The following is a 27,320-nucleotide window of genomic DNA, read 5'->3' on the forward strand; positions in this document are numbered from 1 at the left end:
TCTTCTTCTTTTTTTGACAAAGGTAACAGGTTTATTTTTGGCCACTTGCTCATATGACATTGCCAGGTTTATTTCTTGCAAAAGTTCATCATCTGCAAGTGTAAGCATTATTTGCTCTTGAATAGTCTCCCACTTGAACAGTTGATCCAGGATCTCCTCACATTTTTGTTTCCAAATGTTCATGTGGCTCTTGCTCCATTCCTCCAATTTTGCTTTTCAGCTAAAAGAAATCCTGGAGAACCAATGACTGAGAATGACAACCACCACATTTTAACCTTTTTCTTGAAGCCTTCAACCTCCATCCACTCGTTTTCAAATTTAAAGTAGGATTTCTTGAAGTTCAGGTTTCCACAAGTCAACAGGATTGGACTGTCATCAGAACCCAATCAATTTTGGCAGAGTGAATTGTTCCATAAGAGTAAATTGCTCCTATTGAGAAGAGTACATGATTTTGTCAATTTTGGAAGTAATTGTATGATTCTCCCCTCTTCTCCAAGTGCAAGACCCTCCAAATAAAGGAGGGTCTATAAGCTCTATATCCTCTATACATTCTGAAAATTCAGGCATAGCACCATTGATTCTGGCGCAGTTTGTTCTTTCTGATGGATATCTGACTCTGATAACATTGAAGGCATCACCCGCTACCCAAGGCCCTTCTCAGAGACTTCTCATTGCTTACAGATCATACCAGAGATCTCTCCTACGCAATCTCTTGCATTTAGCAGACAACAGTTAAAAAAAGGAAAAAGTCTTGGTCTTGACTAGTTAATTTCCAAATGATGCACTGTTCACCACTCTCTACTAACTCCCCTTCCCAGACACTCTTGTCCCATAGAATAGAATCCTTCCACTGGCACCCACGGCCTCCAAATGCACCTCAGCCACCCACCTATTACTCCAAATGTTGTGTATCACACTATTAACATTGTCCTCAAACTTAGTTTCCTCTAAAATATAGACATATACCCTCATTGATTATTAAGATTTCTAACTAATCCCCTTTTTCTTTCATTATTTAATCCCCTTACATTCCAAGACACTAGTTTCACTCTTGTTGTTCCACAATGGATAGGCTTCTCCCTCTGATCCTGGGCTCACCAACTTTGAATTTCATGTTGAAAATTAGATATCTCAACTCCTTTGAAACTGTGTTGTTGTTAACACTGTTAGCTTTGTCACTGTTTTTCTGCTCCTCCCCTGGACTGTGTTACTCCAATATCATAATTAAAGAGTAAAACTCTTTATCATACCCCTTGGTGGATACCCCAAATAACCAACTTAATTTGATGATGAGATTGAAATGAAATCTCAGTGTGGCTTGTGACTCGAGACCATCCTCAGTCACACTATCATCCACTACAAGAGGTTTGGGTTCATCAATAATCACCAATTGATCCTCTGGAATTTTCACATCATCCTCTTCCCACTTACTATCAGCTTCTTCTATGTTGTTTAGCTTGATAGAACATGGGTCAAACCTCTCCGGAATATTTTCGGACTGCAAAATGACTTCAGATTGACTTTGTAAGCTCTTGGGATTTTCTGCCATCCACATGCAAAAATCTAGATCCCTGTCGAATAAAGAATGTTCAAAAGATTTTCCAACTTTCCCAATTCAATTTGGAATACTCTACCCATCTCCGTTCACTTTAATCCGCGGCTAGTGAAGATGGCTCTTCAAGGATGTCTCCTCCTCTGTTTCAAGCCAACCACCACAATGGTCGTCTATTTCTTTGAAGACCTTCCAAGACCATAGACTCAAAGGGTGCCATAATTTTGATCCACACCCAATCCCTAGTCAGATTTTCTGGCCAACATCCGGTGGTAGGATTTCCACCAATCATGATGCCACTGTCTTTCTCCATCTCCATTCACCTGTTAGAATATGTTCTGCTGCCTTTCTGGAGGGTAGTTCGAAGAGGAATTGTGTGTCATTCATCTCGTACACATTTATCCCTATCGCGTTCTTCCATGAGTTGCAAGACCATCTCCTTGCATCATTCAATGTCAGAGCTTCTTGATGCCCCTGAAGCTTTCTGGCAATGCATTTCCCAAAAGGCCTTTTTCTGAAATGGAAGTACCTCCAGTAACACTGATCTCGAGCTGCTACTTAAGATTGGCAACTCTTTGTCCCCCACTGTCGTCCACCTGTTAGTTCTAAGGGCTTCTTTGTACAAGGATTCAAGTTTTGGGAGAAGTTATTGCCTAACAACACCTTCTCCTTTACTGTGTCATTCTAAGTTGCTCGGACTCTCCAAAAAAATTGTTCGCACCCATGTTGGATTCTCCAAAAATGCACTACTATTGGAGGATCCGACACGCACCCGTAGATAAATTTGAAGAGTTCGACCAATATAGGTGTCATTAATGAAGTTGGAGATCTTTGGGCTATAATACCCCACCCTTCCTTAAATGCTGCTTCTGGTGTAATAATGAACAGACTTGTTCCCCCCTTGAAGGCTATGAAGCTGATGTATCTCTCAAATTCATTGTACTTGAGGGTACAGAAGAATTTGCATAGTGGCCCTTTCCACCTCTTAACCAACAATTTCTGCCTTGGATGCCATTTTAAAGACAAACACAATCCATCTAATATTATTTAACTAATAGTGACTTGTCTCCCTAAATTCTGCTGCGTTCAACCTCAACCCATTCGAACCAAGTTTCAACCCCAGAACCAAGTCTCCTGATCTCATAAGATCTGAAACAATCATCAAAGAAAGTCTTATCCTTCTCCAGGTTATAAAGGCTGAATATCTATGATAGCTGCCGGAAAAATCCCCAGAGAAAGTAGTTGGTTGACTGGAAAAGTTAACAAAAGTTAACCTTGTGGAATGTGCCTATTTTATGATGTTCTTAGCTGCATAAATTGGTCTGAATACAAAGGTGCTGAGAAATACTAAACCAACAGTGTCCGCTCCCTTGTATTGGAGTTGGATGTCCGTTCCCTCTTCAGGACTTTATTCTTTTTCGTTAAAACAAATACAGCTGGAAAAATTACTAGGAATTTAGACTCTAGGCCTATGCTTGAGCACTCATGTGTGCAGCCCCCTTCAATTTAATATTTATATGAGGGAAAGAAGATCAAAAGCCATTGAGTTGTGAGACTTTCTTTTCCAGAGTAATCGTACAGTGAATATAGACAAGTCCAGGCAAATATATGAGCTATGCACAGTGAATGAAGAAACACAAAGGATATCCAGAGATATGACCTTCAGCCTCTTTTGAATTATTAGCAGAAAGAAACACCAACATATGATAGATGAACTCAGGTTCATCCACTTAAAAGTAAGTAGAACCAATTGGCTCCTTTTTGTAACCATTTCAAACAAACAAAAAAGTAGAACAAAAAAATCACATCAATGTGCACACATACAGAGTCCCAGAGACGAGAGTCACACAAACCGACTCATTCTCTTCCAACCCCACGCTGCACTAAAAAGAACTTTGAAAGCAGACAACAGGCTTCACCATGAAAAATGTTGTTGCAATAGCATGTAGATAAAAAGTATCTGACAAGCCTAAACAGAAAGCAATTGATACATGTTTCTTGGTTCTATTAACAAGCAACACCGGCATGCAACCATCTTAGCATAGAAGATCCAAACTATAGAACAAGACACGCCAAAGAAGATAAAGACAAACATTCAATAATAACAGATATTCACAAATTAAAGAGGCAGGACTCATCCAAAGGCACCCTGAAACAAGCAAGAACTGCAAAATTAGGCAATGAAACAAATAATAGAAAAACACCTCAACAGATTCCTCTGGCGGCAGTGAGCTCAATGCACGTTCAAATAATGCCCTGATATTTCTATCGTCATTCAAACGATAAAGGAAATCTGCATACCTGCAACATTTTAATTAGCTCATGGTTATTTCTGCTCAGAGAAGAACAGAAAGCAAACCCTGCTACTTGTTCCCAGGCAGAAGAGTCATCAATAACAGTTGCATGTTTTTTAGAATATAAAAGTTATGATGCTTGAAATTGTACAACTGTTTCATTTCCACTCATGGACCAGATGTTGCCACAAGTCTTACACCATGCATTACATATAGGGCTATGCTGGCATACCAACAAATTTGTTGGACACAAATCCTAACTTCCTGATTCCACTGGAACTCATGCAGTCACTCATCCACGTAGCATTCCTTTTGTAAATTAGAAGAGAAGGAGACTCACTCAAGGATGTATCCAGGCTCATGCATAAAGCGTTTCAACCCTGCTTCAAAAACATTGTGCGCCATCTGCATGAATGCACAAAAATGATTGCATATCATCCAAAGGATACCATGGATAAAACATGCAGGGATGTCAAAAAATAAAAGAGAGTCAACAATATATACAAACTAATTTGAAAAGAAACTGTTAGGAAGAGTAATTTGGTTTAAAACATCAAATAATTCAACATATAACCACCCAACGAGTATGAAATTATCATACACCAATTTGTGAGTGAGAGTTAAATAATTCTAGACATATTCTTTGAGGTATGGAATTCTCTCACAGGTTCCATGCACCAAATCAAATGCTTGAAACATTTGAAATTAAGATAGTCCGAATCACCTTTGCATCCTTGTCGAGACAAAAGGCCATCATTGCATAAGCCACATAAACATGGTAAGTGCAATTTGGGGACTTGCGTGCATCAACAAAGTATTTGCGAGCTGCTTCAACTCCTTCACTTCTTCTTAAAAACCTTATAAACTGCAGCATCAAGGATCAAAAGATCTCAACTGAAGTTAGATTGTAATAATTCAGATAATGATTGGAAGAAATTTTACATGGTTAACAAGAGAAAAACTAACAATTAAGATATAAATATGCTCCATGAAAAAAACCAGCGGAATTTATTAAAGAAAATAAGGAACTTATGTGAGTAGTCAGTAAAACAAAATAAATCAAGAACAGGATACTCCATTTACAATAAATAAATGAACAAGAAAAGAGTATTAACTCAAAATGAAGGCAATTCATGCTTCCAAGAGAAGTTCACGGCAATCAGTTTATCTTCATTTTTTATATCTAACAATAAAAACCTTTTTAGTAGTATGGTTTCCAATCCAGAAGTATTCCAAGAAGATCTAAATAGATTAGTATTCATCTAGATATCAATAGGTATGATTGATCAACAAACAATATATCTCAAAAGTAGTTATATTTGGGTCATATCTGGATTTGACATGAATTTGCCATCCCCAAATCCAAAAGAGTACATATCCTGTACCCAAATTTTCTAGTGGAGGACAATCAATGAAAATTCAATGCTAGTTTACCCGCAAATTGCAAATCAATAATGCGTCTACAAACATGTTAACTACTAACAGGAATGTAAAGTAACCAATTCAAATAGTAAATTTTTTGTGCAAGATTGATTAACAGTTTTTTCTTAAATATGACCTAATTTAGTCATGTAATTCAACAATATTCCAAAATAATTTCTTGCGCTGAACTTCTAAACATAATTCCAAACAAATAATTTCTTCTGAAATATTTTAAAATTTTCTCTATAAAAAGTGCTCCATAATCTAAAAAACTACTGTCTTTGGTCAAGAACTTCTGTGTGAGCTTACAGAAAACTGTCCTATCTAATTATCTTAAAAGCTAGGAGCCAAATTGCTTTCTTTGGTTTTTTGGAGATAAGAAATTGTTTTCTTTTTTCCACTTCCCATTGCACATAATCCACATAAAAAGTAACATATTTCTGACACATCAAGTTGTACTCTCCAGGTACAAGTTTCTTGAACTATTGTTTTTACTAAACCATACATGTCATGTTTGAACTCCATCTCACCTTCTGTTTCTCCAAGGAAGAAGGGAGAAGATGTTTTGGGTTACCCAACCTTACGGAATAGCTAGAGAAATACTTGTCCATCTATTTAATTTTATTTCGAAGTGAAGATGGTATGACCCTTTGTTGTTCCTCAAATTTATCAGTTCACTAAGCTTGATAAATTCAGTGGCACATCTGCAAGTGCATACTGTATATATCCCGAAAGAATTCAACTTGCAAAATGATTTCTTTGAGGACTTATACGTGTTCTAGTTGTTTACTGTTCAAGTAAATGGGTAACACGAAGAATGGCAACCAGCAGAGTTCTTTTTATGGGATAAACTGACAATGGTAAGAGATATGAAGACCAGCAAGATGATCCCCAGTGATAACGATAGCAGAGACCTGGGAATTATCCAGATGGGAATAGAATGGTGCCTCATAGCACATCAGGATCATGCTGAACATAGGATTCTGATTTCCTCTGAAGCGTGTTTTCCTATGAACATGGTCCTGATTTTCTCCCGATACTGGGACTAGAAAATTTAAATATTACCTAATCATTATTAATATTTCCCCCATTTTTGGTGTTATCGGCATAAGAAAAGAACTCAAGTTCTAGGACTTACATTCTCAATCATGTTTACACTGAATATGAGTGCATCTCATCTTTACCAAAGATAGTACATTTTCATCTCTTAAAAGAAAGAAAGTAAATATGTAAATGATCCTCCGAGGAGATTTTATGGTCTTACCTGGATATGTGATAGTGCAGAGGCATTGGATCCATCCCCAAAAAGACTTTCATATACCTTTTTAGAAGCCTGCATCAGAACGTTCAATATAGGAAAATTGATATACGAAAAACTGAATATTTAGGGAAAGTAAATAGATGCATAACCTGAATGGCTCCACGTGATTCCTCAAGTTCAGCGTAAGCATATCTCAGCATTTCCGAGTCTAATCAAAAGAGGCAAAAGAATTATCTAAAACTCAGGAGAAAACAACATCAAAAAGTAACCACAAGTGTCATCTAGGAAAGAAAAGAAATAAGAAAAATACCAGGAAGTGCTTTCAAAGCTCGCTGGAAAACCTTGATAGCGGAGTCTACTGAACCAGCTTTTGCATGCCATGTGGCATATTCATACCATATATCAGGATAATGATACAAGTACATGAGGCACTGTCATTGAACATCTAGATCAGTAATCTAGTTTGGTTTTATACCAAAGCATAAAAAATCAAAAGTAGAGGAATTTTTACATTAATATAAAGGAGGAAGGATAGGCACCAAATCCCAACACCACCTCAAACAGAAAAAACAAGAATATCATATATATCAATCAACTATGCCTCAATCATAAATCAAGCTGGGTCGACGGTACAAAAGTCGTGCATATCCAATCTGCTCTATTCTGGTCCATTTCATTCAAATACTAAACAATTTGACTTTTGCAACAAGATTTAGGAGCTCTAAACTAGTGTTTGCCTAATTCACCTATTAGTGCACCACATGCAAGTCTTTTATCCGACTAAAAGGACTCCTGAAAAAAAAATTATGAGGCTAATCACCATTCTGAAAACTGAATAAAACTAACTTCATGACATAGTTATGAAATACAAAATTGTCCAGTAGCTCCTATGAAACTGGGCGTGGATGCTGAACCAACAGTATACTAACGCAATCCACTGATATCAGGTAATCATTTGTCAGATAGCTAATGATAATCTTCAATATGATACAGTATCTCACTTCAGCACATCAAGGTGATTTCCAACTGCTAGACTCCAAGGAAAATGCTTGGGAGCCGATCATCTAATTCAAGTATGCAAGTAAAGACACAAAAGAAAGATACATCATCATGAACTTTTAGATAAATCCAAAAAATATCTCCCAACTTTTCGAAGTTTTTTTTTTTTGTTTTTTGAGAAGGTAACTTTTCAAAATTTATTTATGTATAACACACTAACAATTTTAGAGGATTTATTTTGATAGGTATCAAATGTTAAAGGTTGTACTACTAACACTCCAAATTGTTACAGATCCTTTTGTCAGGTGCCTATGTCACTACTAAACATGTGTGCACAAATACATAGCTAACATGAATCAAATAAGAATTTCACGCACTCAAGGGTGTGCCCTAGTGGTCAATGAAGGGGGTTGAGAACCATGAAGTCTTAGGTTCAAATGAGACAAAAAAACACTACGTGATTTCTTCCTATTTGTCCTAGCCTTGATGGACAGAGTTATCTTATACCTGTAGGAGGTGGCAAGTATCCCGTGTAACTAGTTGAGGTGTTCGAAAGCTAACCCGGACACCACGATCATAAAAAAAAAAAAAAAAATCACTGATAAGACTCTCAATTGTATAATAAAAAGCACGTATTGAAAAGGAAAGTACTTCAAGATACTATGTAAGGCATAAGTTACCAGTTCCAAAAAAAAAAAATACTAGGACATGGAAACCAGACATAGAAAACTCCACCTTACCATTGTCCTAAAAAAGAAAGGAAAGAAATTCTAAGTAAAGAGGTAACGATTTTAACACCTATGTCTCCCATACCTGCTCATATGTGAACACAATTCTTTTATTAGCAGAAGCACTGTCTATCCTCTGTGGGTTTGCTCTGACATGAAAACCAGAATAATTAGATGTCATTATCGTCGATTTTACTTTCAAACGGAAAGAAACCATGAGGGAGAAGATCAAAGCAGCAACATTTGTGAAAAAAGATCATATGCTGTAACAAAATATTAGAAGTATCCATACTTGAAAATCTGGTAGGTCTTAACGCTAAACAAGTACATTTGTTCCAGGAAAAAGAGAATTATAACAGGTGCATTCAGCAATTGCAAATGTGAACATCGGGATAAGGAACAACACAAAACTTATAATGGGCCTCTATTGTAATTCCATCTGACATGGTTAGGAGCATTAGCAAGTCTAATAATCAATACAAGCAAAAGCAATTACAGACGTATGTCTTATGTTAGGGACTAAAAGATCAATAAGAGAGGAAATAATTAATATAGAGTAAATTAAATGTCTCTAACTAGCCATAAGGCCACAATCACATTCTAGCTGACCAAACTATGCTAAAAGACTGTCCCTTACTTCTCAAAGGCTAGAAGTTTTTTCCATGCCATCCATTGCATTTCCTCCTGCAGACCCATGGAAAAGTAATTAATGTAAGAATAACGCAGAAGTAGGGTTGCAGCTTGCAGAGCCATAGAACCATCATCTAAAACCTCTATGTCATCACTTTCATAATTGCACGAGTCTCCACATGAAACAAGTTGAGATGATAGAACAGAATATTTCAACTAAACATCTATCTCAAATACATGAAGTAGTTGAACATGCCCCCCAAAACTGGGTACTAAATGTGCAATCTAATTGGCCTGCTTCAAGTGTAAATGTTATGAAAGATACTGAAGGAATTGCCTTGGAAGAGCCTGAGGGCGGAATCGCTAGCATATTCCAATCAATTTCATCAGTGTACTTCTTCCTTTCTCTATATACAGCCCTCGCACTGTTATATTTAGGTTGATATTCAGAAACCAGTCCTTTTGCCTGCAATTTAATCAACAGAAAATATCTCAAAAAAAAACAGTTACTGTCAACATACATGACAAACAATTGTACCAGCCACATTTTTTGAATGAATCTAAAGAAGATTTAGGTAATGTTACTATCACTTTCTGAAAGTCAATATGAGTACGTAGATGACTTCTACAGCTAACCAAGTAGAATATGCCTAAACAAAAACTAGACATGTCCTCCTGAAAAGGACAGAGTGAAGAAACTCAAAGCATTATTTTATTTTATTTTTTGATAACCGAGAAATCCGTCTGTGACCCGCCCTTTGGACCAATCACAGCCTTCTAAACTCGGTGGTTCTAAATAACATACAACAATAACCATATTAAACTCCATCCTAATGGACTTCTAATATTTTGACAAATCCTTATATTTTGATTTTATTCTCGTTGTATCAGGGTTGCTTGCAGCTTGATTTACTAAAAATGTTAATTATGAAGCTCTTTCTCTATTTTTTGTTCTTGCCTAAGGAAAAAAAACACTTTTAGATGGCTCTATTAGAAAGTCTACATGGTCATTTCCTAAGACATCTGCTATTCTTCTAGGATAGAAACCTGAACTTGGCCTCAATTGACAACTAACCACCCTAACTTTGAAAATGCACATCTAGACACCTTAACTTGATTTAAGTTTCCCCCGTTAACACCTCAACTTTGAGAATGCACATCTAGAATACACAATTTGAGAATGCACATCCGGAAAAGTGTGTTTACGGGGCCAACTTACACCAGGTTAAGGTGTCTAGATGTGCCTTTTCAAAGTTGGGGTGTTCAATTGCCAATTGAGACCAAGTTAAGGTGTCTAGCTATGTATTATGCCTAGAAAATAATATTGCAAAATGCATCAAGGTAGTGACAAAGCAAGAGAAAGTACAATCCAAGTGATAATCAAGGCCTTCAGCACATCAACTCACACATCAACCTCCTTAGACTTTGAGAACCCAAAATATGCTCTGTCAACTATTTCCATCACTACTTCATTAATTATTTCTAGCAAGTCAATAGATATAAGAAATCCAAAAAAGATCATTATACCAAGCAATAAATTATGTAATGAGAAAACTTTAGGATCTTACATTAACACACATATAGAGTAGATAGATCATCTAAAAAGACAAGTGAAGCTGCTCTAGAGGTAAGAGCACTAATTTTCAATCAAATGATTGTGAACTCAAGTCATCAAGGATTGAAAGTGGGAAAAATACTATTGGCCCCTGGCAAGACGGGTTTGGGGGGCTTGGATTTTACCAAAATAATGAAAATTTTAAATGGCCTAAAAACTGATCATGAAGTCCCAGAGAGAAAATTATAATCAGTCCATGAGTTTGAAGGTAAGTCCACTTTATTTTGACAAAAAAGCAATCAGCAAAACTTAGGGAACACACAACTGGTTTCTTGATCTTTTCTTTGATCAGAAGCAAACATTTCATTACTATTAACAGCCAAGTATTAAGATTTAAGATAGTGCTAGGCATTACGAAACAGCTATTTCAAAGATCACAATGTCTCATTGTTCTGTAAGTACTAACGTACTATAGAACTCTAAGCATTTTCTGCATCATATACATCAGACCTATTAGACCAGAATGCTAGATTACACAAACATCTATGTTTTAGGACATGTATTGGTGATGCCTTTCCTGAAACATCTCTGGGTTCTCTCCTTCCAAATTATCCAAAAAACATATGCTGAAATCGTTCTCCGTCTCCAGATACTCCAGATCTGGTTTCCTGTTCTTCTTTCGTTTACGGCGTTTTCTTTTTGTTGACTTTTTTGGTTGCAAACAGTACCACACCTTAGATTGCATACACAGATAAGATTAACCAACCACAACAATCCAATAAAAAAATTCACTGGAGTTTAAACAAAACAATTTTCACAAACACATATATGTAGTTTTATAACTGAATATACAATGGTGTGCTTTTAGTAATTTATTTTAGTGTTTTCTTCTGAAATTAATAATAATATATAGGACCCAAAAAGAAGATTTAGTTGGTAGAACTGCTTCCCATACATTGCTAGCCAAACAATATAAAATCAATAAGTTTGAGAACTTGTGCCAAAAGAGAGGCCTACCAAGGCTCGACTAATTGAATTTTCAAAATTCTCATAGTCCCTCCAAAGCTGTTCCACATGATGGGTTGGGGTGACAATAGCTCTCTGGTATATTTTCCTCACAGAGGTCATTCGTTGTGATTCTTCTTGTGCGGTCGGAGCCTACATCATCATCTAACGCAGCATTAACATTAAGGCTACATAACTAACAGAACTTCTATAAAATTTGCTTGAACGTGTGTGCATATGTGTTTAGGTATTGTTTGTTGAAGAAGTGTGTCCCGTACAGGCAAAGACCTTAAAAATGCAATGTACTCCATCCACACCGGACCTGATGCTATATCCGCTCCTGTTAAAAACATAGGTTAGGAAAATGAAGTACTTTGCAAGAACAGTAGAAATATTACAAAGCTTCTATATATATCCTACTATACGAAGCACCAAATGTATCAGTAAAAAATAACTAAAAACAGAAATTACAAGTAGCAAACCCATATCACACTATTTGTAACCTCTATCTTAAAAAGCAACATCTCATACTTTAATTAGCTATGCAATCCTGAGTTAAATAAACAAACATCAATACAAAGATGCTATTATAAACTCAAAAATTGTGTTGTCACCAAGTCCAAGATATTTGAAGCTGTTGAGAGGAAGGATAATCAAGGTACATGAAATGACATTAGCAATGCTTCTCCTTCGGAATGCAAACAATATCACAAACTACCATGCCTTGTTTCTTGAGCATGAGCAACAATTAAGGTCAATTTTCGATCTTTTTAATACCATCCTTTATTCGTAGTCAAGCCATACACTTAACCAAAAAGGATGATTCTTTCTAAGGGTCTGTTTGGAAACTATAAAAATGGAAAGAGAAAAAAAGTGAAGAGGAAATATAGGGAAGTGAAAGAAAGTTTCTACTCATGATGGTTGGAGAAAAAAAAAAGATGGGAAAGAAACTATACTCCGTTTTATTGACCTTCCTTCTCTTTGTAAACTAAACAATCGCATTTTAACTTTCTTTTCAAGTCCCTTCCTTCCCACAACATTCAAGACGGCATTAAGCAAATTGGAGCGCACCTACTTCCATTCAAACTGATGAAATATAATCATGGTAAGTCTAATATTTAAAAGAAGAATTTCATACTAGCAGTATAATTATTGGAACGGAAAACGAAGAGGGTATAGGGAAAGCATGTACATGGTACTTAACATAATAGATTGGATAAGCATACAAAAATAGATGCACCAAGCAGATATTTTCAATCTTGGAATATTTCTTTAGATAACGTACCAACATAGTTAAGCATGAAATCAAAAGCTTTTCTTGTCTCTTCTTGACCCTCATTCCCCCTCTTGTCGTTCACTTTCCTAATAAAGCGGATGTAACAGCGCCTGAAATCCATATAATTACCATGAGAAATTTCTGGGTCAATGCATAACAAAGAAAAACAATCAAAACAAGAACTCCTAAAAATATAACTAGAACAATAAGATTCATTTACTCCGTCGATATTCTGCTAAAAGAACAAAAGAAGCACATCTAATTCCACCAAAATAATTATTAAAACTCCATTGCATGGCCTTCCACGAATCATCTCCCTAAGCCTTTCTAGCACCTCTGAATCACAAGCTCTTTTTCCTTATTTTTCTTTTTGTCCCCTTTCTTTTTTCTCTAGTTTGGAAAAAAATGTTTTGTTTAAAAACTTCAAAGAGATAGAGGGCCTTAGGGTGAACTACCGCCTAGTTTCAATTAGGCCCTACAAGAGAAATATTGTTTTGTGGATAGCGGAAAAGTATACAATTGTACAAGCAAGACAGAGGCTAAGCATATCAAAGTTCCAATTGGGTGTGGACTTTTTAAAGGAATATAATGAAATGATGGAAAGATTTTGGTGGCAATATCACCTTCAGCGTAGGGATGAGGAATGAAAAGCGGGATCAATTTTATGAGTCATCGATGGTGGGACAGAGAAGTGGAGATTCACATTCCCGAATATTTATAATATTTCGTGCCAAAAAGATATAACAGTACAAGAAATCCACATGCAACAAGAGGGGGGAGATTGTTATTGATGCGTTTGCCGGGAAACAATATTACATACGCGAGAATCAATAGGACAGATAATGATTAATATTTTCTTCACTGTGCAGCGGTCGCCGGAAAGTGCTCAAAATCTGGTATAAAAAATATGGATCGTCTTGGAATCAATAGATGAGTCGATAATAAACAAGAAAGTCATTAAAAACTGGTCGGAACATGCGCATACGTCGGAGTATTAGATTTGATGGCTGAAAGTAGTCACAATCTGAGAAATAAAATTATATGGGTAGGGTCGGAATGATGGCACGACCCTACTGAGAGAGAATTGTATGGGTAAGTAGTCCTTATGTAAATACGGGTTTCAGTACAACCTATGTATTGTTCTACAGAAATAGAAACAATTACCATTTTCAAAAAAAAGGACGGAATGATGGCACGGCCCTACTTAATAAGCTATGTTGCTCACACTCTTCAAAAATGTCAACAGGTGAGTGTCAGATTCTCCAAAAGTAGAGTATTTTTGGAGAATTCAACATGGTGCAGTATCGAAAGTGAAGAGTTTGTGCAACTTAACAAATAAGAAAGTAGTCACCGGAAAGAACAACACCAGCCCTTTTTTTACTATTCTTTATTGTTTTCAATTGAAATTTCTTTTGTTTTTCTAATATTCAATATTTAGCAGTGCTACGCGAATCAGATATGAAAAAGTAGTCACCGAAATGATGGCACGGTGCTACACAAATCAGATATGAGAACGTAGTCACTAAAACTTGGTATGGTGATACACAAATAAGATATGAGAAACTAGTCACCAGATTGATACACGATACTACATAAATCAAATATGAGAAAGTAGTCCCAAAAATGCACAGTACTACGCAAATTAAATATGAGAAAGTAGTAACCGGAAAGATACATCGTGCTACGCAAATTAGATATGAAAAAATAATCACCGAAAAGATACACAGTGACCCAACTTTTTCTAACATAATCGTTGGCCAGACGGGCAACATAAATGGGTAATAGCCGCCCACCGGCAGCGGAAGCTCTTTGAATCTCTACCAAGATCGTAGAGGTTTTGATACCATGTAAGAAATATTGGAGAAAAATATTATTGAACTGTGTCTCTACATTATTACATTGAGACCCTATTTATAGACACTACATTAGACTCCTTTTCCAACTAGGACACTACATTATAATCCTTTTCCAAGAAGGATTCTATACATTATTCCTATTCCTATTCTAAGTAGGATTGTATATATTATTCTTGTTCCTATTCATATTCAAACCGCTACAAAGATTCAGAACTTTCTCAAACAAGTTCTCATGTCTGCAATTCCCTGAATAAAATGCAAAATTTAGCAATCATAGGCAAGTCAAGGAACAAGAACAAGGGCTCAAACCCGAGTGTTGGGCCTGACTTTCCAATTAATCGTCCAGCACTCGATCCAAAACTAAGGACCTTAACAAATTGGTAGAAGAGCATGTCATCGTGGACGAAAATACTGTAGAAGCAAAGTTGTGAAGCTTGTTACAGAAAGCCCAAACTCAAACTGAAGCAAAAGTAGCGAAGCTTCAGAAGCAAGGATGGTCCAAAATTCCAACAACTATTGCAACAAATTGAAACCTTAATCTGCACTAGAGCACATGCGAAGGAAGTTGAAGTTGGAGACAACAGTGTTGCTTCTGTCCAACGAACTAGCAAGACAGGTGAACGACTAGATGTGCATCTAGGAGAAAGAAATTAATGACAACAACGGAAGAAGAGGTATCGTTCTTGGATACACTTAATTAGACTTACCTACATATGATGGAAGTGAAGATCCTCTTATTTGGCTTCACCTTTGTGAGAAATGCTTCGTTAACCCGCATAGAATCAACCAAGAATAAGTAGGTTTAGCTGCTTTTCACATGGTAGGGGAGGCTGAAAAGTGGGTTTATCAACTGGAACAAGAGGAACCCAATTTAACATAGGGTGTCTTCAAAGAATATTGTACTCTTCGTTTTGGTCCACTAATGAAAAGCAACCCATTAGGAGAATTGATCAACTTAAAACAAACTAAATCTGTTTAAGATTTTCAGATAAACTTCCAAAAGATGTTGGCTCGTACTTCATTTGTATGTTTATAGACCAACAAGTAGATATGTTTACGACAGGATTAGTTGATTTGATTCGTCTCAATGTTGAATTGCACAATCCATCCAATCTAGTACAAGCAATGAGTCTGGTGAGAGCATTTGAAAAGACGATACAAATTTCTTTTAACATATAAAGGGACTATAATTCAACTTTAAACATTAGTGTAAAGGTTGTCGCTACAATAGTAACTCCAAGTGCTAAGGTAACTGCTTCTAATCATTTTATGAAAAAGTTGACTCGCACAGAGATGGTTGCCCAACGTGCAAAGGGGTTTGTGCTTCAATTGTCAGAATCCTTATGTTTAAGGCCATCAGTGCAAAAAGTTATTTTGGCTGGAAATAGAGGATGGGGAATTTGAAGATGTACCCGACACCAACAGATAGTGGAGAGACCGCCATCTCAGTCCATGCTATCACAGGAAAACAATATGCAAATATTATGTAGTTGCAAGTTGTAATTCATAAGAAGTTGTTCCTTATCTTAATGGTTTCGGGTAGTATACACGATTTTATTAGCTAAACAACGGCCCAACGTTTAGACTTGCCAGCCTATCCAACATAAAAGATATCTTGATGTATCAGTGGAAATGGTGAGAAGATTTCTGGTTTGGGCATTCGCATAGTAGTGCAATTTTGTGTAATTAACCATTCCTTCCGTGTTGATTTATATGTGATTCCTTTGGATTTTTTTTATATTGTCTTAGGTAACAAGTGGTTGCAAACACTGGGGGCCTATTTTGTGGGATTTTACATTATTGACCATGAGTTTTCATGTAAAGGGGAAGCATATCATTTTACATGGACAACAACTACTATATGAGCCATACCTACATCTTTTACAAGATTCTAAGCAATGTGAGCTCAAGAAGGTGTTAGTTGAATTCAATGACCTATTCCAAGAACCTGTAGGTCTGCCTCCATTGCGTTCCTACAACCATAGTATATGCTTACTATTAGGAATTGATTCGGTGATAGTTCAGCCCTATCGCTACCCTCAATTTCAGAAAGATGAGATTGAGAAACTGTGATCAAATGCTTCAGCAAGGCATTATTCGACCTAGTCATTCTCCATCCTCATCACATGTACTGCTAGTTTGGAAACATGATGAAACATGTCGCTTTTGCATGGATTATAGAGAGCTAAATGCCAAAACAGCAAAATACAAATTCCATTCATATAGTGGAGGAATTACTTGAAGAACAAGGGACACAATTTTTCACCAAGCTTGATCTTCACTAAGCTTGATCTTCACTCTGGCTATCATCAAGTTTGCATGGAATCTACGGATGTTGAGAAAACGGCTTTCAGAACATATCATGGTCATTTCAAGTTCCTTGTCATGCAATTTGGATTGACTAATGCTCGTTCTACCTTTCAAGAACTGATGAATGAGGTATTCCGAAAGTACCTACGTCAATTTGTACTTGTATTTTTTGATGACCTCCCTGTGTATAGCAAGAGTTGGAAAGATCATTTGTCACGCATGCGAATCATCTTTGAGTTGATTGCAAGTTCATTGTCTTTATTTTAAAAAATCCAAATGTTCCTTCGGCAGAAATCAAGCAGCTTACCTAGGTCACATAGTCTCAAACATGGGTGTGTCCACTGATGTTAGCAAAACTGAAGCCGTGGTAGACTAGCCTCAACTGCAATCAACAACGTTGCGTGGATTCTTAGGATTGACGGGATATTACCGTAAACTCATCCAGATTACGGTCTGATTGTTACTCCCTTAACAAGTATGCTAAGCGAAATTCTTTTAAGTTGAAGGATGATGCACTTGCATCTTTTGAAGCTCTTAAAAAGGCATTAGTTGTTGCCCAGTGTTACAGTTACCAAACTTTGAAGAAAAATTTGTTGTCGAGTATGATGCTTCAGGTGTTGTAATAGGGGCAATCCTTCTACAACAAGGACATCCAATTGCTTTTTTTAGTCATAAACTAGTTGAACGACACTTGAAACTTCCGGCGTATACTGTGAATTGATAGGCTTGACAAAGGAAGTTCATATTCGAGGCCTTATCTCTTGGGTCGAGCCTTTCTGATTCGAAAGGATCACTACAGCCTAAAATACTTGTTAGATCAACATCTTACTACTTCTACTCAACAACATTGGCTTAGCAAGTTGATGGGGTTTGATTTTCGGGTGGAAAACAAGGTCAAGAGATTGAGTACTACTGCAGATGCATTATCACGCTGAGAAGAGGCTGAAATATGTTATTTGTTGTCTCTCAGCCAGAAGCTTTGATATTTGAGGAAGTTCGAGCAGAAGTCAAGCAGTCACTCACCAATTCTTCGGGATCTTATGTCTGGTTAGTGTACACCCATATCGCCAAAAAACTCTAGCTAGTCGTGTCTATCATAAGGTGCGGTCTTGAAGCGCATCAGATCTGTTGCTTGCCAGCTAGGTCTACCTGCAAGTTGCAAGCTTCATGATGTATTTCATGTGTCACTTCTTAAGCCATTCAAGAGTGAAGTACCAGCTACTCTTCCACCGGTTCAAGAAGGACGTGTTCTTCCCACCTCTTGTTTTGTTCTCTGATCACGTCTTAATCATGGTAATTGGGAAATTCTAGTCATTGATGCGTTTGTCAAGAAAAATATTACAGATATGAGAATTAATAGGACAAATAATGATTAATATTTTCTGAATCATTTTGTTAGTTGAATAGAACTTCTCTGAGTGGATTAGGATTCTTATTATTTTAATTTTATAGGACGTTATTTCTAATTTATTAGGACTCTTGCTATTGTAAACCTCTAATTCAAGAGAGTTGGCGTTATTCATAAAACAAGTTGGATTTTATCAAGTTAAAGAGATACAGAACTTTCTCAAATAAGTTTCAAGGTCTGCGATTCCCTGAATGAATTGCAAAATTCAGCAATCATAGGCAGGTTAAGGAAAAAGAACAAAGGCGTAGACCTGAGTGTTGGGCCTAACTTTCCAATTAATCGTCCAGCGACTCAATCAAATTTATGGACCTTACCAGAGATCATGTGGACGTAAGGTTTAGGAGGAATTCAAGACTGAGATGTAGCTCCAAGGTGACGACAACATACTCATGGGCTTACACTTTTAAGACCAAAGGACATATACGAAGAGTTGATCAAAGTTGATCGTGTTTTACCAAGATATTGACTAAGTACTAGCGTTTGGACTTCCGCAAGCATATTCTTGTGACCAAATCACTTGCAGCTCACATGGTCACCCCATTTATCCTTTAATTTTCTTTCGACATTTCATGTGTCTATGAGGGTTGTTGGAGTTTTCATCAATTTGCTTGAATCTTGTGGGATTTTTGCAGGGGTGGTTGAATTGTTTTACAAGTGACGTACAGCACATGCTAATCAGAGCACATGGATGGAGGTAGGGAATTGGGAGAGTTGAATTGTTTTCATTGAAGGCATATAACAAGTGGAGAGAAAATAGGGGAGCATAACACATCTCAAGGCAAAAGCACAACTTGATGAAGACGGGTTCCAGTAAGAAGTATGCTTCCAAATAGTGATCCCCCAAGTGTGAAAAAGGAGACTTGAAAATCAAACAGATTGAAAGATCTAATGATCTCTTCATGGTAAATAAACAACGGGATCTTCAACTCAAAATGTGAAGCATCAAGTAACAAAAACACATAAATATGCAAACATTTCGACATTGTAGTCCGTGCTTTTCTTGGTAAGGAGAAAAGTACAAAACAATCAGTATAGGTTGGAATAATTTTTAGAACTTTAGCAATAAAAAACAAGAACAAACTGCTTTTAAACCTCCAAAGCAGTTTTTCCACACCATCAAAATCATTAATGTTACTTCCAATCCATTCCAAGTGACATGAAGATGCAAAGGGTTGAACATCCCAGAAACTCCAAGGTGTCAACCCCATCCCACACCAAAATGTGAGAGCTAGAAAAGATCCACTGACGAGAAGAAACATGGACAACAAAAACAAATCCAAATCAAGAAAATATCATCAAAATAAACATACCAAAGTGGAATCTGTAGACAGTTTAACAGGCAGCGACTAAATATTTGTTTTGTCGCATCATCATTATTTACCGCCATGTGTGCCTCAACATATTGCTTCCAGTATTTTGCCTAGATAAAAGTAAATATAACATCAGCGAGGGAAGGTGTCTTCAAGGCCCCAAAAAACATCTACCTAATCATAGATTTCGCATAGCATATTTTCTTTCTAGAGCGCTTTGGAGGAAAATCAACTTCACATGAATATGCAAATTCGAGAACTTAAAGCCTGAACAATATTTTTTATCAGTTAAAGCAAAGTTTTATTTCATCAGAAGGCACCAAGATGCTGCAAATAGCTGTGCAGTTACCAAAAAAGAAACTCAGTTCATCAACTAACATGTAAGGAAAACTGCGAGAGTCGAGGGAGAGAAAGTGTAATGGAGAGGCTTTATGATCTTCAACTTTCACTTACAAAAATTATTCAACTGTCGCAAACTATTTTTTCTATTTATAATTAAAAAAAACATATGAAATTTTGACCAGTTTCAAAAAAAAAACTGAGACAGTCGATTAGTCTATATTCTTCATTAAAGCCTGAGCAAGGATATCCTGTACCCCCTCCTACAGATAGATATAGAACGTGAGAAAAAAACACTACATGAAGGCAATATTTGGACCTCATACGAGTTGTTTAACATTCTAACACCACCGCACTACCTAAATATAATTTTCCACCTCCAGTTCTTAGAGTACAAGTACACTTTTTTCACTCTCAAATCGGAATAGGTGAGTCAGTTAACTCACATGCTTTATATTGAGTGAAATATTTTCATCCTAGTTTATAGTGTAAATTACCAAAAACTGATTCCTAATGTATGTGATGTGTACCGATATAGTTCTTAATCTTCATGTGGTTCTTAAGGTAATCCCAAATCTTCAGCATTCATTATCAAATGGTCATTGACCTAGCAAACTGCAAGGGTAATATTGGGAAATTAAGAGAACCTACCAAGCATTCTACATATCTTCTTATGATTCTAAGTTAATCCTAATTATGGCGCTGGAGCTTGTTCAAAAACTGTCCAAATTTATTGTTACCTTCTCATTAAAAAAAACTGTCCAAATTTATTAATGTATGCAGAAACTGCACCAAAAGAACAAAAGGGGTGAAGAAGATCTCAGACTTTATTGACGATATGAATCTCACTGACTTGCAATTAGAAGATGCAAAATACACATGGTTCAAGGGGGACCTCCATGAAGTTGCTTCAAGAATTGATAGGATGTTAATCTCTGCAGTTTGGGATGATAGTTTCAATAAAATAAAACAGATTCCCTAGCAAAGGATCAATTCTGATCACACTCCTATTGCTCTACAAGGGGGATCTTGGGAAAGAAAAAAAAGCAACTTTAAATTTGAAAACTGGTGGTTGGGTACTGAGGGCTTTATAGACAGAATCAAAGGTTGGTGGAATACCTTCAGCTATGAAGGAAGACGGAAGACCTAATTACATTCTGGCCTGTAAAATGAAAGCTTTAAAGAACAAACTCAAAGAATGGAGTAAGAGTGAGCAGGGGAATCTTGGGTCACAGTGGAACACTTTGCTATGGAAATTTGCTGCTTTAGAGACAGTTGTCGGGATAAGAATGCTTTCAGACGAAGAGACAACAAACAAAAGTGAATTGTTGCTTGAGTATGAAGATTTGATTAAGAAAGAAGAAATTTCTTGGAGGCAAAGATCAAGGGCACTATAGCTAAAGGAGGGAGACATGAATACTATGTTTTTTCACAAAGTAGCCAATGCTAACAAAAGGTACAACAATATAGACCAACTTTGTGTGCAAGGAGAAATAATTCAGGAGAATGCTAGAATTGAAGGGGAGATAGTGGAATTTTATCAAAGCCTTTATACCGAAACAGTTCATTGGAGACCTGCTTACCAGTTTCCAAACTGTCCAGTTCTAGCAACGGAGGAAAGGAGAGTATGCAAGGAAGTTTTGAGGAAGAAGAGGTGTTGAGATATCTAAAGATGTGCGCTACAGACAAGGCACCAGGGCCTGATGGTTTTACCATGGGATCTTTTATCAAATGCTGGGAAGTGATGAAATATGAATCATGAATGCTTTTCATAATTTTCATGAGGACATGTTTGAAAGGAGCTTCAATGCTACCTTTATAACACTCATTCTAAAGACGAAAGGTGCCAAAGAGCTAAGGGATTTCAGGCCAATTAGTTTGATAGATAGTATATACAGAATCTTCTCTAAAGTACTCATAGAGAGGCTAAAAGAAGTGATGGGAAAACTGGTGGACTCACAACAAATGGTCTTTATTAAAGGAAGGCATATCATGGATAACGTTTTGGTAGCTAATGAAGCAGTGGGATCCAGACAGAAGCAAGGAAAACCAGGGATTCTTTACAAACTTGACATAGAGAAAGCCTATGACCATGTCCATTGGGCCTATCTATTGGGAGTGCTAAATAGGATGGGGTTTGGACAGAAGTGGATAAACTGGGTAAATTTTTGCATATCCACGGTGAGTTTTTCAGTTATTATCGATGGCTCACCAATAGGGTTCTTCAGGGCACAAAAGGGTCTAAGACAAGATGACCCTTTGTCACCATTCTTAGTCTTATTAGCAATGGAAGGTCTCAACAGTATGGTCAAAACAACAAATATGAATGGGTGGTTGAGAGGTTTCAATGTGGCTAAAGAAGGGATAATCTGAAGGTGACTCATTTGCAGTATGCAGATGATACCCTCATTTTTGGTGATGCAGGTGAAGAACAAATCAAAATTTTAAGGGTGATATTTTTTTTTTGATTAAGTAAGAAGAATGTTATTAACAAAGCATCAAGCAGATGCACAGATTACAAAAGAAAGAAAATATCAGCTCCCAAAAAGGCAAAAAAAGCTATCTAAACAGCTAACAACAAAAAATTTGAGGGTGATATTGGTTCTCTTTGAAGGGATGTCTGGACTGCACATCAACTGGAGAAAGAGCTTCTTTATACGATCAATGAAGTCACAACCATGCAATTCTGGGAGGAGAGATTGGTAGTCCACCAACAGTGTACTCGGGTATGTCTTTAGGAGGAAGATCGAAGTCTAATGAAATCTGGAACAATGTGGTTGAAAAATGTGAGCAGAAAATTGGCAAGGTGGAAAAGACAGTACTTATCACTAGGGGGTTGATTAACCCTCATCAACTCTGTGTTAGATTCCTTGCCAACTTATATGATGTCTCTGTTCCCTATACCAGCAACAATCATTAGTAGGATGGACAGAATCAGGAAGAAGTTTTTGTGGCAAGAAAATAAAGACAGGAAAAGCTACCACTTGGTCAAAGACTCAAATGGGAATCTCTGATAATTGACAAGAAGTTTGGGGGTCTAGGGATAAAGAATCTGGATACTCAAAGTAAGGCACTCAAAATGAAATGGCTATGGAACTATGCCAATGACAAAGAGACACTGTGGGGGAGAGTCATAGAAGCTAAGTATGAGGAGGAAGACATATGGATGACTAAGGAAATTACAACTCCTTATGGAGTTGACTTATGGAGATCCATCAGAGATCTCTGGAATGAGATGAAGTGCTTCTTCAAGAAGGTGAAAAATGGGGCTAAAACCAGGTACAGGACAGATGAATGGCATGAAGAAGGCAACTTAGAAAGGCTATTTCCAGATGTCTACTGATTAGTACTACCCCATCAGTGTACCATAGCAGAATTATTGACAGCAGAGGAATGGGGATTCAATTTCAAAAGGCAATTAATTGATTGGGAAATACCAACACTGGCAGATTTCATCAACAAAATTGAGCAACTCAGTGGATTGGGAGCAGACGAAGATGAACTATGGTGGAAGAGAGATGAGAAAGGCACATACAAAGTGAGCAAAGCGTATAGGAAAATGAACCACAACCAGCAACCAAACATTTGGTCATGGAAGAACATTTGGAAAACCAAAATACCATATAAAGTGGCATGCTTTGTGTGGCTTCTGGCAAAGGAGGAAGTGCTTACCCAAGAGAACCTAATGAAAAGACGGATAATTTTAAGCCCCAGGAGCTTCTTGTGTGGGGAGCAGGCAGAGAGAGACTGTGAATCATCTATTCCTACATTGTAGAATCACAGGGCAACTATGAAGATTGTTTTGGAACCTCAGAGGAATAGCATGGAGCATGCCTTGGAAAATTACAGAGGCCTTAACAAACGGGGAAAAGCTGGGTTGTTGGCCAAGAATAGAGGCAGGTGGAGGATAGTCCCAGCAAGCATTTGGTGGACAATATGGAAGGAGAGGAACTCAAGGTGTTTTGAGAGCATAGAAAACAATATGCAATAGATTAAGCTCAATTGCATCTTGCTACTGTGTTTTTGGTGTAATTTCAGTTACTTTTGAATGATCATGTCTCTATTATTGATGTTTTAGACTCATTATAGACATAGGATCGATGTAGGTAGTACTTGGTAAATATGGGGTTACTACAACTCTTGTAAGATTCGGATTCTAACATATATAGACAAAGTTACCACTTTCAAAAAAAAAACTGTCCAAATTTCACCAACAGTTGAGTTAGAAACCATTTTTCTTAATAATAAATGTCACACATTAAGGATATCAACAGAAATGAATAGCAGACAATGTGGATAACCGATAAACAGTGAATTAGAGACAATTTTAATAAATATTCCAGTAAGGATATCCTAGTACACAGGAGACTGAAGTTTAACAAGATACATCCAGGTATCCCGTTGGATCCATAAGGATGAATTAAATCCAGCCTTCTATGCGACAGAAAAACAAATGAAACATTTATGTGGAATGCAGAAATATTTCACTTGAAGACAAGCAAGATGTACTGAAAAATTTAGAAGTATAACTCTCGCTTCAAAGAGTACTAATGGCCATGAAACCAGCTGATCAGTCTCGACACCTTACTAAATGAATGAGCATGGCCATAGCTTGAACAGGTGAAGTAGGGCTAAGTTAGCTTTCTTATTTCATCTTCTTCCTCTCTATTTTTTCCCTTTTAATCAGTAATTGTGTCAATCTCAAATGTTGATTAGCTTTGTTTTCTTCATCAATGAACTAACTAGCAACTGAACTCCACCCCAGACAAAGATAAAAAAAAATAACAATAACAGATTGTTACAAGAAAAGTTCTCTTGTTCTGTCTTCTTAGTACAGAAAACTGTAATTCAATCAAGCTAGAAGTACTCAGATTTGGAACTCACCGCTGTGGGAAACGTCGATAGAAGCTGCTCATATAAAGGCACTGCTTCCGAAATTGGCGAGCGCTATACAAAACAACACACCAAAATGTAATAAGAACCCATAAAACCCCTCCCTAAACCTAATTCATTGCGTTAATTAAACTAAACTCACAACAACTCATAAGTTAACTCAACAAGAACAAGAAACAATTACCAGTGCCTCGTTCGCAAGAATTTCTGCAGCTTCAACATTGTACTTGTCCGTCATAGGTCCTTGCCTACTGTATCATCCTCTAACAATCCAACCTTTAATAAAACTGAAAAGTACCCTACTTCAGTATTGAGGTAACCCTCCTTCTGTAAATTAAAAAAAAACATTCACATATGAAAAACACCATTCATAATGGCATTACAATCCTTCAAGAAGTACTGATTGGTTTGCACATAAAAACTTTGATAAAATTGATAATTAACCAATTCAATCTGGAGAAAACCCTGCTTGCGAAATCGAATTGGAGCAGATAGGCTTTGCTCCCTTTGCAACTGCTCACAAGCAAAACGAAACGGAGCAAAGTGCATCAGTTGATAAACGCCGCCGGAGAATCTCAAGTGGAGCTGGCCTTCATTGTTTTAAGGAAAAGGTTAAAAAATTGTCTTCAAGTATGTCGAACAAAAATGTCCAAAGTTAATTGTTTAATTTTAAAAATTGAGCCTTTAGTCAATAATTTAATCTAAAAACGGAAAAAGGTCAAAACTATCCTTAATCTATCCGAAATAGCTTAAATATACTTTTTAAACTATATTTTAGCTCAAAAATACCCTTCCCGTCAAACTATTGGGCCACACATACCCTTCTAGTTAATGAAAGTATCCATGTGTGTGTTAAATGCCACATGGATGCCACGTGTGCACCCCAAACAGACCCCACATCCACATAGACGACTACGGAAAAGGGTCAAAACTACCCTTAAACTATTCGAAATAGCTTAAACATACCCTTAAACTATATTTCGGCTCAAAAATGCCCTTCCCGTCTAACTATTGGACCATACTTGCCCTTCTGTTTAACAAAAACTTCCATGTGTGTGCTAAAATGCCATGAACTCCACATGTGCACGTCAACCCCACCTCCACATACACGACTTAAAGCCCTAATTTCACTATTTTCCCCCTCATTTCATCATTTCCTTATTTGGGTATATCTATATGAATATACAATATACATTGACTCAATTCAGTTCCATTTTATTTCGATACTAATATGTTGTACTTTGAAGATCACAACTTAAACAAAATTCAAATTAATTCTGCTATCTAATCCTTGAATCATCTATTATATTGAATGTTTCTTTTTCCACAAAATCTAAAACTTCCTTAACAATCATTTAGAGCATCTTCTGGATTAGGGACCACAAAAGTTTAAAACTTGAACAAAATAGGGTAATTGGTAAAAAAAATTAAATTAAGAAATCTATAAAGACTTACTAGGTCTTCGTTGATGTAGTAGCAATCGAATGTGTTATCCCAGTCGTTCGTCAAGTTTTCCTCATTAGCGAAATCGCCGACGTTGATGTGGCGGAGCTCAGTCACCACCGCCAGGGTAGCCGTTGTAGTCGTCTTCCTTGTGTCTGGAGTTCCGGTGATAAGTATATTAGGTCTCTTACGGCAACTGTTATTTTGCGCCATGGCCGTGAGTTGAATAAACAAGAAAGTTTCGCTAAGATTTGTTTTAAAAAAATTAATTTATTAAGATAAATTAAAATAATAAATTAGTGATTGATTAATTAAAATGAGTGTGTTTATATTATACCTTAGATCGTTTCTTTTATTGTATTTGAAATGGTTACCAAATTGCAATTTCTCTACTATATTCAGTTATGTATACAAGTTTCCGCAAATGTTTTTTCATTTTTGGTTTAATATATACCTTTCAGGATGAAATGAGGGAAAAGGAGTGAAATTCAGGTTTTAAGTCATCTATGTAGAGGTGGGGTGTGTTTGGCGTGCACATGTGGAGTCCATATGGCATTTTAGCACACACATGGATGCTTCCGTTAAACAGAAGGCCAAGTGTAGTCTAATAGTTAGACGGGAAGGGCATTTTTTTGCCGAAATATAGTTTAAGGGTATATTTAAGCTATTTCGAATAGTTTTAAGGATAGTTTTGACCCTTTTCCGTAGTCGTCTATGTGGAGGTGGGGTTTGTTTGGCGTGCACATGTGGCGTCCATGTGGCATTTAACACACACATGGATACTTCCGTTAACTAGAAGGGTAGGTGTGGCCCAATAGTTTGACGCGAGGGTATTTTAATGCCGAAATATAGTTTAAGGGTATATTTAAGATATTCGAATAGTTTAAGGGTAGTTTTAACCATTTTCTGATCTAAAAATGTCATATCTATCTATATATAAAAGGAGAAGAAAAATGACACATGTCAACACCACAAATTTTCAGTATTTTAAATAATTAATAATCAATAATTAAATAAATAAATAAATATAGACACATGT

General features: G+C 36.7%; 2 protein-coding genes across 6 annotated transcripts in view; both read right to left on the reverse strand.

Annotated features, from left to right (window-relative positions):
- Nucleotides 1-25,479, reverse strand: part of LOC102602868 (cleavage stimulation factor subunit 77) — a 39,097-nt gene extending 13,618 nt beyond the window's left edge. The window contains exons 1-16 of one of the 5 annotated variants that reach the window (XM_006356537.2): nucleotides 25,283-25,479; nucleotides 25,023-25,125; nucleotides 24,830-24,892; nucleotides 19,607-19,716; nucleotides 12,732-12,832; nucleotides 11,725-11,786; nucleotides 11,459-11,599; nucleotides 9,224-9,352; nucleotides 8,894-8,940; nucleotides 8,342-8,405; nucleotides 6,840-6,960; nucleotides 6,679-6,737; nucleotides 6,533-6,601; nucleotides 4,571-4,711; nucleotides 4,187-4,251; nucleotides 3,757-3,853 (exon numbers count right to left, since the gene is read on the reverse strand). In XM_006356537.2, the coding sequence (XP_006356599.1) occupies nucleotides 3,757-3,853; nucleotides 4,187-4,251; nucleotides 4,571-4,711; nucleotides 6,533-6,601; nucleotides 6,679-6,737; nucleotides 6,840-6,960; nucleotides 8,342-8,405; nucleotides 8,894-8,940; nucleotides 9,224-9,352; nucleotides 11,459-11,599; nucleotides 11,725-11,786; nucleotides 12,732-12,832; nucleotides 19,607-19,716; nucleotides 24,830-24,892; nucleotides 25,023-25,076 (1,323 nt within the window). In that variant the 5' untranslated portion in view covers nucleotides 25,077-25,125; nucleotides 25,283-25,479. Of the gene's footprint in view, nucleotides 1-3,756; nucleotides 3,854-4,186; nucleotides 4,252-4,570; nucleotides 4,712-6,532; nucleotides 6,602-6,678; nucleotides 6,738-6,839; nucleotides 6,961-8,341; nucleotides 8,406-8,893; nucleotides 8,941-9,223; nucleotides 9,353-11,458; nucleotides 11,600-11,724; nucleotides 11,787-12,731; nucleotides 12,833-19,606; nucleotides 19,717-24,829; nucleotides 24,893-25,022; nucleotides 25,166-25,203 lie in introns of those variants that run through there. The other 4 variants (XM_006356536.2, XM_015312980.1, XM_006356538.2 and 1 more) reach the window with 4 other exon arrangements.
- Nucleotides 25,187-26,494, reverse strand: LOC107062392 (uncharacterized). The gene is made up of 2 exons (XM_015312971.1): nucleotides 26,294-26,494; nucleotides 25,187-25,351 (listed from the first exon to the last, which is right to left on the reverse strand). Exons 1-2 carry the CDS (start codon nucleotides 26,492-26,494, stop codon nucleotides 25,187-25,189), a joined length of 366 nt encoding a protein of 121 aa, XP_015168457.1.
- Nucleotides 26,495-27,320: the final 826 nt, after the last annotated feature.

Source organism: Solanum tuberosum, unplaced genomic scaffold (assembly GCF_000226075.1).
Source record: "Solanum tuberosum cultivar DM 1-3 516 R44 unplaced genomic scaffold, SolTub_3.0 scf00220, whole genome shotgun sequence".
In the NCBI taxonomy this organism is placed as follows: domain Eukaryota; kingdom Viridiplantae; phylum Streptophyta; class Magnoliopsida; order Solanales; family Solanaceae; genus Solanum; species Solanum tuberosum.

Excerpts from the sequence above, each read along its gene's own strand:
- LOC107062392 (XM_015312971.1), bottom strand. The coding sequence starts at position 26,494 with ATGGCGCAAAATAACAGTTGCCGTAAGAGACCTAATATACTTATCACC. Across the intron at positions 25,352-26,293 it reads ACTACATCAACGAAGACCTA|TTGCAAAGGGAGCAAAGCCT; the intron begins GTAAGTCTTTAT and ends GCTTGTGAGCAG.